At 51.7% G+C, this 15,534-nt stretch overlaps 1 protein-coding gene across 1 annotated transcript in view; it reads right to left on the bottom strand.

The window, feature by feature from the left end:
* LOC138285943 (zinc finger protein Xfin-like) overlaps positions 1-15,534 on the bottom strand; it is a 664,541-nt gene that overhangs the window by 249,807 nt on the left and 399,200 nt on the right. Inside the window, exon 14 of the mRNA XM_069226463.1 lies at positions 1,703-1,816. Coding sequence (XP_069082564.1) covers positions 1,703-1,816 — 114 coding nt within the window. The remainder of the gene's footprint in view (positions 1-1,702; positions 1,817-15,534) is intronic.

The following is a 15,534-nucleotide window of genomic DNA, read 5'->3' as shown; positions in this document are numbered from 1 at the left end:
CACAAAGTCCGGGAAAATGGTCCTGGAGGTCGTGGGGGAACCTCTGCTAGTGCAGAAGTGCCCTCACACACAGGTATGCTGCACCCTGCCCTTAGGGCTGGAGGGCCTGCTATAGGAGTGATTTATAAGTGACCTGGTGCAGTGTAAATGGCAGTGAAAGGGTGCATGCACCTATTCGCACAGGCTGCAATGGCAGTCCTGTAGAAGTCTTTGTATGGGCTCCCTATGGGTGGCAAAAGAAGTGCTGCAGCCCATAGGGATCCCCTGTGACCCCCGTGCCCTGGGTACCTAGGTACCATACACTAGGGACTTGTAAGGGGGGGCACCAGTATGTCAACGTTGGGTGAAATAATGGGTTACCAGTATGCAGTGACACACATCCATGATACAACATACAGACACTAGTGACACTATACCCACACACGACACAACCAACACAACTACACACTCATCTACACAAATACACAGACAACTACAACTACACAACATACACAACATTCATGCCATATGCAAGTGGCACACATACTGACACAACCACATCACCCACTCCAGCTCCCTCCACCTCAACCAGTCAATTGCACACACGGACACACACACACACACACATACATATACTGACTCACACCCACAACTCAAACACAACATGATACGTATAGGTCCCGTTGCAATGTGCACACATGGACACAGTTGACAAGTGTGATTGTGCCATCATTGTGGTGCCAGCATTCATTTGGCAAGGAAAACTGGCACCATAATGACAGTTGTGTATGTGTGCGATATGTGTTGTGTACCAGTGTGTCCCCATCCGTGTCTGACCCACCCATGTACCCGACATATGCATGTCACAGTAATTGAAAAAAATTGCTGTGACATGTACAAGTCTACAGTGGTCCCATGTTTATGTACTGTGACCCCACCCCCAAAGTACACAGTCAATGCGGGTTCCCTACCTTCATGTCCAGCTATGGGGGGGCCGTGTTTTCTCCGGGGTCCAGGGGCAGCAGCGACAGAGGGTCCTGTCCAGTCGTGTTCAGCCGCAAACGGAAGCGGAATTGGGAGAAAAGAAGAGTTTTCACTCCCTTTTTCCCACCTATCCGCCAAGTCAGAAGTGGAGATTGGACCGCCACTTTTTACTTGGAGGTAAGAAACATCCAAATCTGCATGGCAGTAAGCATGGCTAGGGTCCCGCTGCCAGCCACTCTTTCCCTTGGCGCTGTGGTGGATTGGAACCCTTGGTGGAGTCAGTGGGACTTGGGCGGGTTAAAGTCTATGGGTCTGCAAACATCTAAATCTGGAAGGTTGAGGGTTTTTCAGTTGGAAAACTGACAGCGGGACCGTTAATAGTCCGATGGCACTCTACAACCCAGTTTGACCAAAGGTGACTACTCAAGCAGCTGCTCGACAAAGTACAACAGGCACAAATTCAGAGTGTGTCACTGGGAGATACACTCCATATGGTGACTGGTACCAGATGTGAGTCCTTGCTCAGCTGAAATGTACAGCTGATGTGGCACTTTATGAGGTGGCACGTCACTTGTGAGCCCTGGCACCCCACAAGGACATAACCAAGATGTGCCCCTGTGAGAAGTACTCCTTATTTACCCCAAGAACTTCAAGTGAGTCTATGCCTGAGAACCAGCAGCGGACTAGACCATACCAAACCAGTTATTACAAGAACCGGGGAGGACCAGCATAAGCTTACCTGTATTGAGACACTCATCTCTTCCATGCTCTTCTGATGCCTCCAAGTTGTTCAAGTGATGTGGTTCCCTGGTATTTATCCTGAGGAGTTGATCAGAGTTGTCCACTGCTGCAACTGTTATATAAAAACAGAAAACCAAGGTTTACAGTGGTCCTCAAATGTTTTATTTGTGTCCCTTATTTTAATCTAAAGAGGTCATTTAGACTGCAGCAGGCAAACCATGAGCCGTCTGTGGTGGCAGAGAGCTGCGCACCCTTTCTAGGATGCTTCCATTGAAACAGTATGATAGTGGTCCAGTCGGCGTAGCTGGACTACTTTTGGTAAACAGTCATTTATGGGTGGTCAGCATGCCATGGCAGCCAGCTCTGCAGAGTGTAAATCCCCAAAGCGGGGCTTAGTTTTGAGAAAAAAATTAAAGGCCATGAAGAGTTTCCTACCCGCATGTGAGGTGCATTGTTTCATCAGTTTTCCTGCGATGTCCTCCACCTACAAAGAGCCAACGGAGGATCCGCCGTTGCAGACATAGCAGTTCCTCCACCTACAAAGAGCCAACAGAGGATCCGCCGTCGCAGACATAGCAGTTCCTCCATCTTCAAGGAGCCAGCGGAGGATCCGCCGTTGCAGACATGGCAGTTCCTCCACCCCCAAGGAGCCAACGGAGGATCCCCTGCAGCAGACATAGCAGTTCCTCCACCTCCAAGGAGCCAGCGGAGGATCCACCGCCACAGATATAGCAGGTCCTCCACCTACAAAGAGCCAACGGAGGATCCCCGTCGCAGACATAGCAGTTCCTCCACCTCCAAGGAGCCAGCGGAGGATCTGCCCTCGCAGACATAGCAGTTTCTCCACCTCCAAGGAGCCAACGGAGGATCCGCCGCCGCAGACATAGCAGTTCCTCCACCTCCAAGGAGCCAGCGGAGGATCTGCCGTTGCAGACATAGCAGTTCCTCCACCTCCAAGGAGCCAGCGGAGGGTCCGCCGTTGCAGTCATAGCAGTTCCTCCACCTCCAAGGATCCAACGGAGGATCCACCGCCGCAGACATAGCAGTTCCTCCACCTCCAAGGAGCCAGCGGAGGATCCTCCGTCGCAGTCATAGCAGTTCCTCCACCTTCAACGAGCCAGTGGAGGATCTACCGCTGCATACATAGCAGTTCCTCCACCTCCAAGGAGCCAGCGGAGGATCTGCCGTCGCAGACATAGCAGTTTCTCCACCTCCAAGGAGCCAACGGAGGATCCGCCGCCGCAGACATAGCAGTTCCTCCACCTCCAAGGAGCCAGCGGAGGATCTGCCGTCGCAGACATAGCAGTTCCTCCACCTCCAAGGAGCCAGCGGAGGATCCGCCGTCGCAGACATAGCAGTTCCTCCACCTTCAACGAGCCAGTGGAGGATCTACCGCTGCATACATAGCAGTTCCTCCACCTCCAAGGAGCCAGTGGAGGATCCGCCGTCGCAGACCTAGCAGTTTCTTCACCTCTAAACGAACTAAAGGAACAGCAAGATTGGTGGAGTTTTAGTCCCACCAAATGCAAGTTACAAGTTCCGGCATTGATATCTTGGACACATGTATGCATGTATGTATGTATGTATGTATGTATTGGTATTTATAGAGCCCTTTCCGACCGTAGCATTGAAGCGCTAAGCAGCTACAAGTGAAAGAGAAGAAGAGCACACAGAGAGGAAGCACAGTAGCTGCCAGAAACAACAAAACTTAGTTCGGAAAAAGCCACGTTTTTAGCTGCTTCCTGTAAGACAGAAAGTTATCGTCCTTCCTAACAGACAGAGGAAGAGTATTCCAGCATTTGGCCGCTGCTACAATAAAAGCTTTGTCACCCAAACCTAGCCTTACGGCTATGAGGGACAGAAATCAAATGGAGACCTTGTGACCGGAGCTGATGACCTAGCACATACCATTGTAAGGAAGAACCGAGGTATTCAGACCATACCGAATGAAGTGCCTTATAAGCTAAACAAAGAGCCTTGAAAGTAATGCGCTTCTCGACAGGTAACCAAAGCAACTGTCTCCGGCTGCCGCTCAGAAGCTGAGCGAGGGAGATCTAATATCAAGTGGGCAGCAGTGTTCTGAATCAGATGCAATTTGTCAAAAGAGCCTTTGTCAATATTTAACATCAGCGCAGTACAGAAATCTAGTTTGGAGATCACCAAGGCACGAGACACCGAGATTCTAAGTTCCTTCTGGAGGTAGGGGAAGATTTTCTTCAGGGTTTTTAGAATCTAATAGCAGGCTTTGGTGGTCGAATTTACTTGGGACTTGAAGGACAAGGAGTTGTCAAACACAATCCCAAGATTTCTAGTGGATGCTATAGGGACAGGCAGTTCACCGCAAGATTGCAGCCACCATCGTGGGCTCCACAACTCACTACGAGAGCCGAAGAAAAGGATCTCCATTTTGTCGCCATTAATTTTAAGCCGATTGTGGCCCATCCATTTATTAATCTCACTCATGCAGTGGTGAAATCTGTCTGCTACCTCCTCCCACTTCTTATTCACTGGAATAATTAGCTGAGTATCGTCAGCATAGGAGGCAGTCAGAAAGCCGAAAGAGCGGATAAATCTAGCTAGTGGGGCCACATAAAGATTAAACAGAGTGGGGCTGACAGAGGAGCCCTGTGGGTCCCCACAAGGTAGTTGAAATGGGGGAGCTCTGAAATCACCACAACTTACTACGGTAGATCTCCCGCACAGAAAGCACTTCAGAATACTCAAGGCTTTCTCTCTGACACCCACATGGTGAGGATGTTGTACCATTAAGTGCGGCAAAACGGTATCAAATGTGGCAGATAAATCCAATAGCACTAAAATAGCTCAGTTTCCAGTCTGCGAATAGAATCCGAGGTGGTGATTTGGGCGGATTCCGTGCTATGAGCTTTCCTAAAGCCGTGCTGAGAAGGATCCAGGCATCCTGTTTCTTGTAAGAATTGTGCCAGTTCTATGTTAATATGTTTTTCAAAAATTGTTCCCTAAAAGGGCAGCAAAGCTATGGGCCGGAGGTTCTTGAGATCGATCATTCGCGGCCCCACCAGGTTTCTTTTTCAAAGGAACAACAATTGCTTGCTTCCATGATGGAGGAAGTGCTTCGGTGTTCAAACTCTCCTGATACACAGGTACCAAGGCCGAGGACACCAACTCTGAAGCAAGCTTCAGTATGTGATGTGGGCAGGAATCAGTGGGAGAGCCCGACTTGACTCTCCCCATAAGTTCCTTAATCCTCTCCATCCGCAGAGACTGGAAATTAGTGAGAATAGGGGTATCATTGCTTTCTGAACCGCTTAATTGCTCATAAGGGTCTGGCACCCCAGAGTGCTGTGTAAAATTAGCTTGAATTTGAACAACTTAATTTTTAAAGAAATTAGCGACCTTGTTGCAAAATTCATGTGAATTTTCCAATTCTGGGGGGGCAGTAGGAACAGTAAGGGAGCGTACCACTCTAAAAAGTTCTCTAGGGACGTTATTTGCTTCCTTGATTTTACATGAGTAAAGGTCAGTTTTAGCTTTACTGATTGCACATTTGTATCACTGAACACAGATCTAAGCTTCTCTTTTTCTTCAGGATTCTGATTTAATTTCGATCTTCGTTCCTGTTGTCGATATATTCTTTGTAAGACCTTAAAGTCCTTAGTATACCAGGGGAAAGGAGCTTTCTTCCTGGCCATGGGGACGGGGTGTCCTTAGGGGGGCCAGATGATCAATAGCCATGTTGACTCCAAGAAATTCAATACTGTTTTACCAGGGCACACCGCAGTAGTCCTTTAAGTCTGTTTCTTAGTATATTGTGTCAATCAAAGTTAAAAATGCACGTATGTATACTGTAGAAGTTTTATTCATCCAATGCATCATGAATCCAATGACACATCAGCCGACACGTGTTTCGTCAACAAGCCTCTCTCAAGGCTGTAATGTGGACATACAAAAGGGAATGCAGTCAAATAACTGGACGATGAACAGGGAAACTAGGTATTGTGAGGATACAAATCAAGACCCGTGGCAATGTTCCAATCGAGTATGCACAATTTGTTGTGAGACCAGAAGATGACTAGGGGTGAGGAGGAGAAAAAAGTACATACGTCCCTCCAAGCCATGCGGGTCATGATATCATGCAAAGGTGGACCGAACTCATAGTGTCAAGCATATACATATTTGTGTGTCATGTACGTGCTGAAAACCGCTGACCAATAGATTTTTATAAACTTTACCATCTGCAAAGTCAGTGATTTTGAATGGACAAAAGGCCATTATTTGGTTACCCTTGATGTTGTCTCATTATATACTAGCATACCCAGAGTGGAAGGCATGGTCGCTATATAACATTTTCTTGACAAATGGGATGCTACCTTAATAGAACACTCTAATATGTTGGTGGATCTCATAGAAACTGTTCTAGACAATAATGTATTTTTACATAATGGCTCATTGTACTGTCAAATACAAGGAGTAGCCATGGGGGGGGCGAAATTCTCTCCATCTTTTGCAAATTTGTACATGGGTTACTTTGAGAAGGAGCATCTAGGGCATAACAGTCCCCCGGAATTAATTCAACATGTTATATACTGGGGCAGATATATAGACTATGGCCCTCATTACAACCCTGGTGGTCTGTGTTAAAGCGGCGGTAATACCGCCAACAGGCAGGCGGTAAAAAAGATGGGATCACGACCATGGCGGAAACCGCCAACACAGACAGCCACTTTAACACTCCGACCACCACGGCGGTAGAAACAAACACTGCGGCAGAAACCGCCACCAGACTGGCAGAAGACAACGTACTGCGCACTGTATTACAAGGCACCAATCCGCCAGCTTTTCCGGGACGGTACCAACTCCATCAAAAACACGGCGGAAACAGTCTGTGGAACGGAAACCACTCACCTCTCGACACCCAACGATGAACCAGGGCGCCATGGAGCCCGAGTTACAAGTGTTATCAATGTTGGTTTACCTCCTCTTCTACCAGGAACATCAAAGATGGCGGCGGCGACCACGGTGAGTACTGCACCTAGCACACAGGGGAGGGCGAGAGGAAAAAGAGAGTGACACACACACGCAACACGAAACACCCCCACCCCCAACACCATACACACAAATAAATGCATCAACATTACATTTACACCCCGTCACCCCCTGAAATAACGCAAGGACCAAATGAAATGATTGTAACAAGTGTAATCATCGAAAATCCAGATAGGGAAACAGGTCTGTAAAAGATGAATATATACAAATATGTACAGCAACTACACAAGTCCGAATAGTGTTCCATTCATTGTCCGTGGACCAGTGGTCCCAAAATGCATGGGCGAAGCCCACACATGATACCTGCCTCAAAATGGAGAGAACACTGCAGGGGCATCAGGTCAAAAATAAACAGGCACCTCAGGGGGAAGTGGAGGGGGGGCACCTCAGCCGGATGGTGGGACGATGCCACTGCTCCATGAGGGGGCTCCATGCCCACAGATTGGTCCTGGGGAGTGCAAAGCCACAGTCTCACAAGTCTCTCAAGTGGGTGGTTTGCCCACTGATTGGTCCTGGGAAGTGAAAAAAACCACAGTCTCACAAGTCTCTCAAGTGGGTGGTTTGCCCACTGATTGGTCCTGGGGAGTGCAAAGCCACAGTCTCACAAGTCTCTCAAGTGGGTGGTTTTCCCACGTGCTCTGGAGGGGGCTTTGTGCCCAGAGTGCTTCATCCTGCCAAGGACTGGGGTAGTGGATGCTTTTCTCCACTGGTTCAGGAGGGGGCTTTGTGCCCAGAGTGCTTCATCCTGCCCAGGTCTAGGGTAGAGGATGCTTTTCTCCACTGGTTCTGGAGGGGGCTTGGTGCCTAGAGTGCTTCATCCTGCCAAGGACTGGGGTAGTAGATGCTTTTCTCCACTGGTTCTGGAGGGGGCTTGGTGCCCAGAGCGCTGCACATGGTGTGTGGCAGTTCCCATTCCCTCAAGGGGTGTGTGTGCCATGAGATTTTCTGGGAACAAGTAGCATGATACTTCATGGAGGCAGAGACACACTCCACCCTGCGGCCACTTTGCCTGCCAACTGCTGGTACTGCCAGTGCTGGTTGTGGTGCCTCATGTAGTCTGTGCAGGGTCCAGGACGTCTCCTGCAGCCTCAGATGGCTGCCCACTGGGAATGATGTTCATGTCGGCTGTGGTGGCACTGTCTGAGCACATCGCGAGGCAGGTGGTGGTGGTTGCAGCGGTGTCTGTGGCGGAGATGCTGCCGGTGGTGCATGTGTCAGCACCTGTGGAGGGAGACAGCAGGACGTCTACTGCAGCCTCGGACTGCTGGCCACTGGGGATGATGCTGGGGGCTGTTGCAGAGGCAGCAGACGTGCACGTGGCAGTGCAGGTGGATGTGGTTGTGGCATTGGCCACCGCCGTACAGGCGGCTGTTCTGTTTTGCAGAAGGGGTGACACCAGTCTCTCACCCGGAGGCTTCGTGCCCTGAGCTGACTTCCCTTTAGCCTTGTGTCCCTTCCCCACCTTGGAAGTCTCTGCTGGGACCTTGGCACTGTCCTCTTTTGTCTTGGATGAGGCCTTGCTGGGTGGTTGGTGCGGCTTTTCCCTACAGCATGTGGGCCCCTTATTCACCTTGGCAGGTGGCGGAATAGGGTGATCCTTGGCCTCACTAGGTGGCACACTGGCAGCCCTGATCAGTGTTGCCCGCGATGTTACTGGACTTGCAGGGGCTAGAGTGCTCAAGGATTTCGTGGCTGAGGTGCTGGGCTGGGATCTGGACATCCTGGCCCTAGGGGAAGGACGGGGGGAGGTGTAGGGAAGAGGTCAGTATTAGCCAGGAAAAGTTTTTTAGACACACTGGGACGGGAAGAAGGAAGGGGTTTGGGAGTGGAGGACGAGGTAGTGGTTGTAGGAGGTGTACGTCTGCTGAGTTTGGGTGAGGGTGCATGGGCAGGAGGCTGTTGTGAGGTGGATGGATGTTGAGTGGGTGTGTGCCTGCGTTTGTGTAGTTTGGGAGGGGGGCTCACAGACACACTGGGAGGGGACACAGGGAACATATGAGTGGTAGTGGGGGTGGTGATTGCACGTGAGCGGTGTGTGGTGATGGGCGTGCTGGTGATGGAGGTATCGGCTGAGGATGTAGTGCATGCAGGTGTGAGTGGAGATGAGACTGGGAGGGAGGAGGGGGACGTGGAGGAGGGGGACACAGTGGAGGCAGTGGATGTTGGTGTGTCTGCATGGGGACGGTGCTTGTGTGAGTGCCTGTGGGATGTGTGGTGCTTATCTTTGCCATGTCCACTCTTTTGTGTTGATGAGTGTGCATGCTGGTCTAATGGTGTGCTTGGGATAGGCTGAGGTAGAGGGGATTGGGTCTGGGTAGTGGGAGTTGGAGGGAGGAGGCTGGACACAGGGACAATGGCTGCCATCATTGCTGAGGCCAGAGCCTGAAATGCTCTTGGTTGGGCTGTCACGCCAGAATGAATGCCCTCCAGGTATGCATTTGTTTGCTGCAAATGCCTCTCGACACCCTGGATGGCATTCAAAATGGTTGATTGCCCAACAGTGAGGGATCTCAGGAGGTCAATAGCCTCCTCACTGAGGGCAGCAGGGCTGACTGGGGCAGGGCCTGAGGTGCCTGGGGCAAAGGAGATGCCCACCCTCCTGGGTGAGCGGGCACAGGAACCACGCTGAGGGGCTGCTGGGAGGGCAGTGCTGGTAGAGGGGGTGGTGGCTGTACCTGTTGATGCGGTGGGCACAGAGCTGCCCACCACCGCAAGGGAGCTCCCATCAGAGGAGGAGTCGCTGTCGTCTCCTCCTGTTCCCGCAGTGGAGCTCCCCTCACCCTCCGTTCCACTGGTGCCTTCAGACTCCGTACATTCACCCTCCTGGGCCATGTGGGTTGCAGCTCCCTCCTGCTCCAGTGCCAATGCTCCTCCGCCAGATGATGCTAATGCACACAAGGACAGGGTGATAAAACAAAAAGGGGAGGAAAGACAGAAGAGACACATGGTCAATGCCTGCAACAACACCACTGTTGGCAGACACAACACACAGGGAGCAGCCCTATGCACTAGCCCATGCATTAAGAGTTCAGGGGAAAATCACATGCCCATGGGGGACTGTGCCTAGACCCATTTGATGCACACCTGGAACCCACAGGAGCCTGACTAGGTGTAAAGGGCCACTACCACTTTTGGGGTTTGGAGTGCCACTGAGCCTGCCTAACAATGGATCTACCCTGGCACGTTTGCCCTGGCCTAGGGGAACCCACAGCCCACTTCCCCCACCCAGAAACCTCATAAAGAGGGCAGATTCAGCTGAATGAGACTGTACTCACCCCCTTGTGGCTGCTGTGATGCCCTGAAGCGCCCATTCAACTCAGGATATGCCACCGCCAGGATCCGGTACATCAGGGGGGTCATGCTGTGACGGGCACCTCTTCCACATTGGGAGGCCATCCCCAGCTGGGCCTCAGCCGGCTTCTTGCTCCAGCGGCGCAGGGCCTCCCATCTTTTGCGGCAGTGGGTGCTCCGTCTATGATAGACCCCCAGGGTCTGCACTTCCCTGGCGATGGCACGGCAAACACCCTTCTTCTGGTGGGCGCTGACCTAGAGGAAAAGTGAAGTAAGAATGGATTTTACTCACCCGTCCGGTTCTTCTTACTCATTGGCCACAACCTCCCACTCTGGCCCAGAAACACATACACGGACCATCCTCACATGCTAGCATCTGCCCCTCCCTTATCTTCCATCCACTCCACTCCATACATTCATGTCCCATCCATCATGCTCACAGTGTACTCACCTGTTTGTCTGGAGGACCGTAGAGTAGCGTGTACTGGGGGAGGACCCCAGCCACCAGGTTGTCCAACTCCTCTGCGGTGAAGGCAGGGGCCCCTTCCCCAGACACTGTAGCCATTGTTGCTTCAAGACTCAGGTCACAGCAGCATTTGCAGTGTAGGTCCTCTCCTGTTGAAGGTCAGGTATCAAGTGAGTGAACAGATAGAAAATGGCGGTCACATCTGCGGTGGTGTGTACCGTCACCGCCAGCGTATATCGTTATTGGCTCCTGGAACCCATAGGGCCCAATGATAACCAATGCTGATTTGCGCTGCAGTCTTCGTCCACCTACCGCGACGCAGCACAACGCCAGCGCAGTTACCTCATTTCCCCTTGTCCCTCCCTACAGGTCAGGCAGCTCCAATTTCAGGGGGGCACATGGCAGGGCAACTAACTGCGCCACAGCACTTTTGGCCAGGAATACGGACAGACCGCGCCACACACCGATTACATCACGATTGTTCTAAACACCCTTGTGAAACCTATGTGGTGTATGACCCTCTGCTCCCCCTTCTCCTCCATAGGGCACATCCGTTGGGGCAGATGATGAGATGGCGTCATCCTCCAATATACAGACCCCTGGTGGACCTGTCGACAATGGAAGACAGACACATCATTATCACCTACAGACTTGATCGTGCCACAATCCATGAACTGTGTGCCCAGTTGGAGCCAGACCTGATGTCAGCTATCCGCCATCCCACAGGAATCCCCCCTCTAGTGCAGGTCCTGTCAGTACTCCATTTCCTGGCCAGTGGGTCCTTTCAAACCATATTGGCCATGGCATCAGGGATGTCACAGCCAATGTTCTCTAACGTGTTGTCCAGAGTGTTGTCTGCCCTGCTGAAACACATGGACAGCTACATCATTTTCCCTCAGTTGGAGGATTTGCCCACAGTGAAAAGGTGACTTCTATGCCCTGGGACATATCCCCAACATCATTGGTGCCTTTGATGGTACACGTGTGGCATTTGTCCCCTCCTCAGGAATGAACAGGTGTACAGAAACCGCAAAAGCTACCATTCCATGAATGTGCAGATGGTGTGTTTGGCAGCCCAGTACATCTCCCATGTGAATGCCAAGTATCCTGGCTCAGTGCATGACGCTTAATTTTTGAGGAATAGCAGCATCCCTTATGTGATGGGGCAACTCTAGAGGCACAGTGTGTGGCTAATAGGTGAGCCCAAGGTCCCACCACAGTTGACAAAGGTGTCTGGGTATGGGAGAGTCCCTAAGGGTTGGTGTATGTCTAACAGTTGTCCCTCGATATTTGCAGGTGACTATGGTTACCTCAACCTGTCATGGCTATTGACCCCAGTGAGGAATCCAAGGAAAAGGGCAGAGGAACGCTACAATGAGGCACAAGGGCTAACTAGGAGGATAATTGAGTGGACTTTCGGCCTCCTGAAGGCCAGGTTCTGTGCCTCCATCTGACAGGTGGCTCCCTATACTACTCACCCAAGAAGGTGTGCCAGATCATTGTGGCAGGGTGTATGTTGCACAACCTGGCTTTGCGACGCCAGGTGCCTTTTCTGCAGGAGGATGGCCCGATGTTGGTCTTGTGGCAGCTGTGGAGCCTGTGGACAGTGAAGAAGAGGAGGCAGAAGAAGATATAGACAAATGAAACCACATCATCATGCAATACTTCCAGTGAGACACAGGTAAGAGACTGGCACTGCTCCTCTCATATCATACTACTGTAGGACATTGCATGAATCTGCCTTTTTACCTCTGTGTATGGACCCTGACATGCCACTTTGGCTTTCCATTTCACAGATCTGGGTACCACTTTCTGCCTTCTACTATGTTTACTGATGCCCAACAACTGTCGAACATTGGTATGTGAAAATAAACATTGACATTGCTATTGTTCTGAGAGGTTGCAATTACACCTTTGGGAAAGTACAGACTGACTCCGGATTGATTTGTGATTCAAGGGTGTTTATTTCTGTGCTAATAAGTGGAAGGGGCTGTGCAATGGGCTAGGGTGATGGTGGAGGAATGTCTATGGTAGAGTCCAGTCTATTGGTATCACAGGTGCATTGTCCAAGGGGGCATAGGAAGTGGAGTAATGGCAGTTCAAGGTTGTCAGGGTGACATAGTGGGACAGAAGGGTGACAATCAGGAGAGTCTTATTTCCTGGTGGGGGTCTTGGCAATGTTCTCTGTATTGTCCCTGGATCTAAGGGACCGTTTGCGGGGTGGTTCTCCTTCTGCAGGGGCTGGGGTGCTGGTGACCTGTTGGTCCTGTGGCGGGACCTCCTGTCCACTAGCGCCAGCAGAGGTGGAAGGCTGTTCATCGTTCAGGCTAGTGTCAGGGGCCCGTTGGTGTGCCACTGTGTCCCTCATGGTGTTGGCCATGTCTGCCAGCACCCCTGCCATGGTGACCAGGGTGGTGTTAATGAACTTCAAGTCCTCCCTGAACCCCAAGTACTGTTCCTCCAGCAGCCGCTGGGTCTCCTGAAACTTGGTCAGTTCTGTACCCATGGTCTCATGGGAATGATGGTATGTGCCCATGATGTTGGAGAGTGCCTCGTGGAGAGTGGGTTCCCTGGGCCTGTCCTCCCCCTGTCGCACAACAGTCCTCCCAGTTTCCCTGTTATCCTGTGCCTCTGTCCCCTGAACTGTATGCCCACTGCCACTGACCCCAGGTCCCTGATTGTCTTGGGTTGGTGGGTTTACCTAGGGTCCCTTTAGTGGTGGACCCACTGCTGATTGACGTGTCCTGGGGACAGAGGGATGGGCCCGCTGGGTGGGTGCTGTGTTGGTGTTTCCTGTGGGGGGAGGTTCAGTGGTGGTTTGTGACTGTGTCAGGGGAACCAATTGTCCAGAGGTCCCTGATGGGCCGGGCTGGTCATCTTGATCCAGGCATGCAGAGCTGCTGTCGTCACTGTGGGCCTCTTCTGTGGGGCGACTGGATATGTCTGGCAACTCCTGTCCGGTGACGTTGGGTATGGGTCCTGTTGAGGTGTAAATGCATAGTTATTGTATCTGTGTGTGCCATCTTGTGCAATGGGTGAGTTACCCTCTACTTCTGTGCTTGCATTATTGTCTTTGCCCTTGTGTGATTAGTGATTTTGGGGCCTGGGTGAGTATCTGTACTGGACATGCTTTGGTGATGGGTGTCCATGCATTGGTGTGACATGCAGGCCTTGGTTTTGGGATGTGTGGATTGTGATAGTGGGGTATCTGTGGGGTGTTGGGGTGATGGGTGTGAGGGTTGGGCTAGGAGTTTGTGACAGCATGCAGCTAGGGTGGGGGGATATAGGGGGTCATTCCGACCCCGGCGGTCAAGGTCCGCCGGGGCCGGGGTCGGCGGGAGCACCGCCAACAGGCTGGCGGTGCCCCGCAGGGCATTCTGACCGCGGCGGTTTGGCCGCGATCAGAACAGGAAAACCGGCGATGTCCCGCCGGTTTTCCGCTGCCCTGGGAATCCCCCATGGCGGCGCAGCTTGCTGCGCCGCCATGGGGGATTCCAACCCCCTCACCGCCATCCTGTTCCTGGCGGTTCCGACCGCCAGGAACAGGATGGCGGTGAGGGGTGTCGTGGGGCCCCTGGGGGCCCCTGCAGTGCCCATGCCAATGGCATGGGCACTGCAGGGGCCCCCGTAAGAGGGCCCCACTTTGAATTTCAGTGTCTGCTTTGCAGACACTGAAATTCGCGACGGGTGCCACTGCACCCGTCGCACACCTTCCACTCCGCCGGCTCCGTTCGGAGCCGGCTTCCTCGTGGAAGGGTGTTTCCCACTGGGCTGGCGGGCGGCCTTTTGGCGGTCGCCCGCCAGCCCAGTGGGAAACCCAGAATGACCGCCATAGTAGTAAAGCTATGACTTACCAGAGTCCAGTCTTCCTGCTACTCCTGCGAGGCCCTCAGGATGCAGTATTGCCAAGACTTGCTCCTCCCATGTTGTTAGTTGTGGGGGAGGAGGTGGGGGTCCACCACCAGTCCTCTGTACTGCTACCTGGTGTCTGGATAGCATGGAACGCACCTTCCCCCGTAGGTCGTTCCACCTCTTCCTGATGTCATCCCGTGTTCTGGGGTGCTGTCCCACTGCATTGACCCTGTTGACAATTCTCCGACATAGCTCCATCTTCCTTGCAATGGAGGTCTGCTGCACCTGTGATCCGAAAAGCTGTGGCTCTACCCGGACGATTTCCTCCACCATGACCCTGAGCTCCTCCTCAGAAAACCTGGGGTGTTTTTGAGGTGCCATAATGTGGTGTGGGTGATGTGTGAGGTGATGTTTGTTGTGCTGTGTGATGTGTTGTGTTGGTGTGTGTTCTTTGAGGTGCATGGATGTTGTATGAGTGATAGTGTTGTGTGACTGTGGATGCTGGTGTTGTGTTTGCTATTCTCTCTGTGCGTTTTCAAAAACATTTGTTGTAAGGGGTTGTGGGTAATGTGGGTCTCTTTTATAGTGGTGTGAGTGTGTGGGTGCGGTGTGTGTATGTGTATCAGGTGTGTGTGGTTGTGTTTTGCAAGTGTATGTGTATTTTGAGCGTGGCGGTGTGTACCGCCAATGGATTACCGCGGTTGAAAGACCGCCGCATTGATTCGTGGGTCGTGATACTGTGGGCGTATTCCTGTTGGCGTTACGGTGTAGGTTTTGCTATCGCCAGTTTATCACTGACCTTTGGTGTGGCGGCCTTGTGTGGGTGTCTGTATTGTGGTGGATTACGAGATGTGGGTCTTAATACCTGTAGCGGATTTCCGCCGCGGCCACGGTATCTTGATGGCTGTCAGCACAGCTGTAAGCGGAATTTACCGACAGGGTTGTAAAGAGGGCCAATGTACTTATGTTTTGGTCTGGTGGTGTCGATTCTTTATGTCTTTTTATTCAACATCTGAACAATAATGTTTTTAATATCAAATTTTCTAGTCATTACAGGGATACTAGAGTTGATTTACTAGATGGCACCGTCTACATTGATGATGATAGAATATATTCCAAGATGTACAGAAAACCTACAGCCTGCAATTCGATATTACATGAGCATATCAGGGCTATCAGACATAACAATACAGATG

Source organism: Pleurodeles waltl, chromosome 3_1 (assembly GCF_031143425.1).
Source record: "Pleurodeles waltl isolate 20211129_DDA chromosome 3_1, aPleWal1.hap1.20221129, whole genome shotgun sequence".
Taxonomy (NCBI): domain Eukaryota; kingdom Metazoa; phylum Chordata; class Amphibia; order Caudata; family Salamandridae; genus Pleurodeles; species Pleurodeles waltl.
The sequence above is the reverse complement of the archived record's forward strand: the minus strand, read 5'-3'. Positions and strand labels throughout refer to the sequence as shown.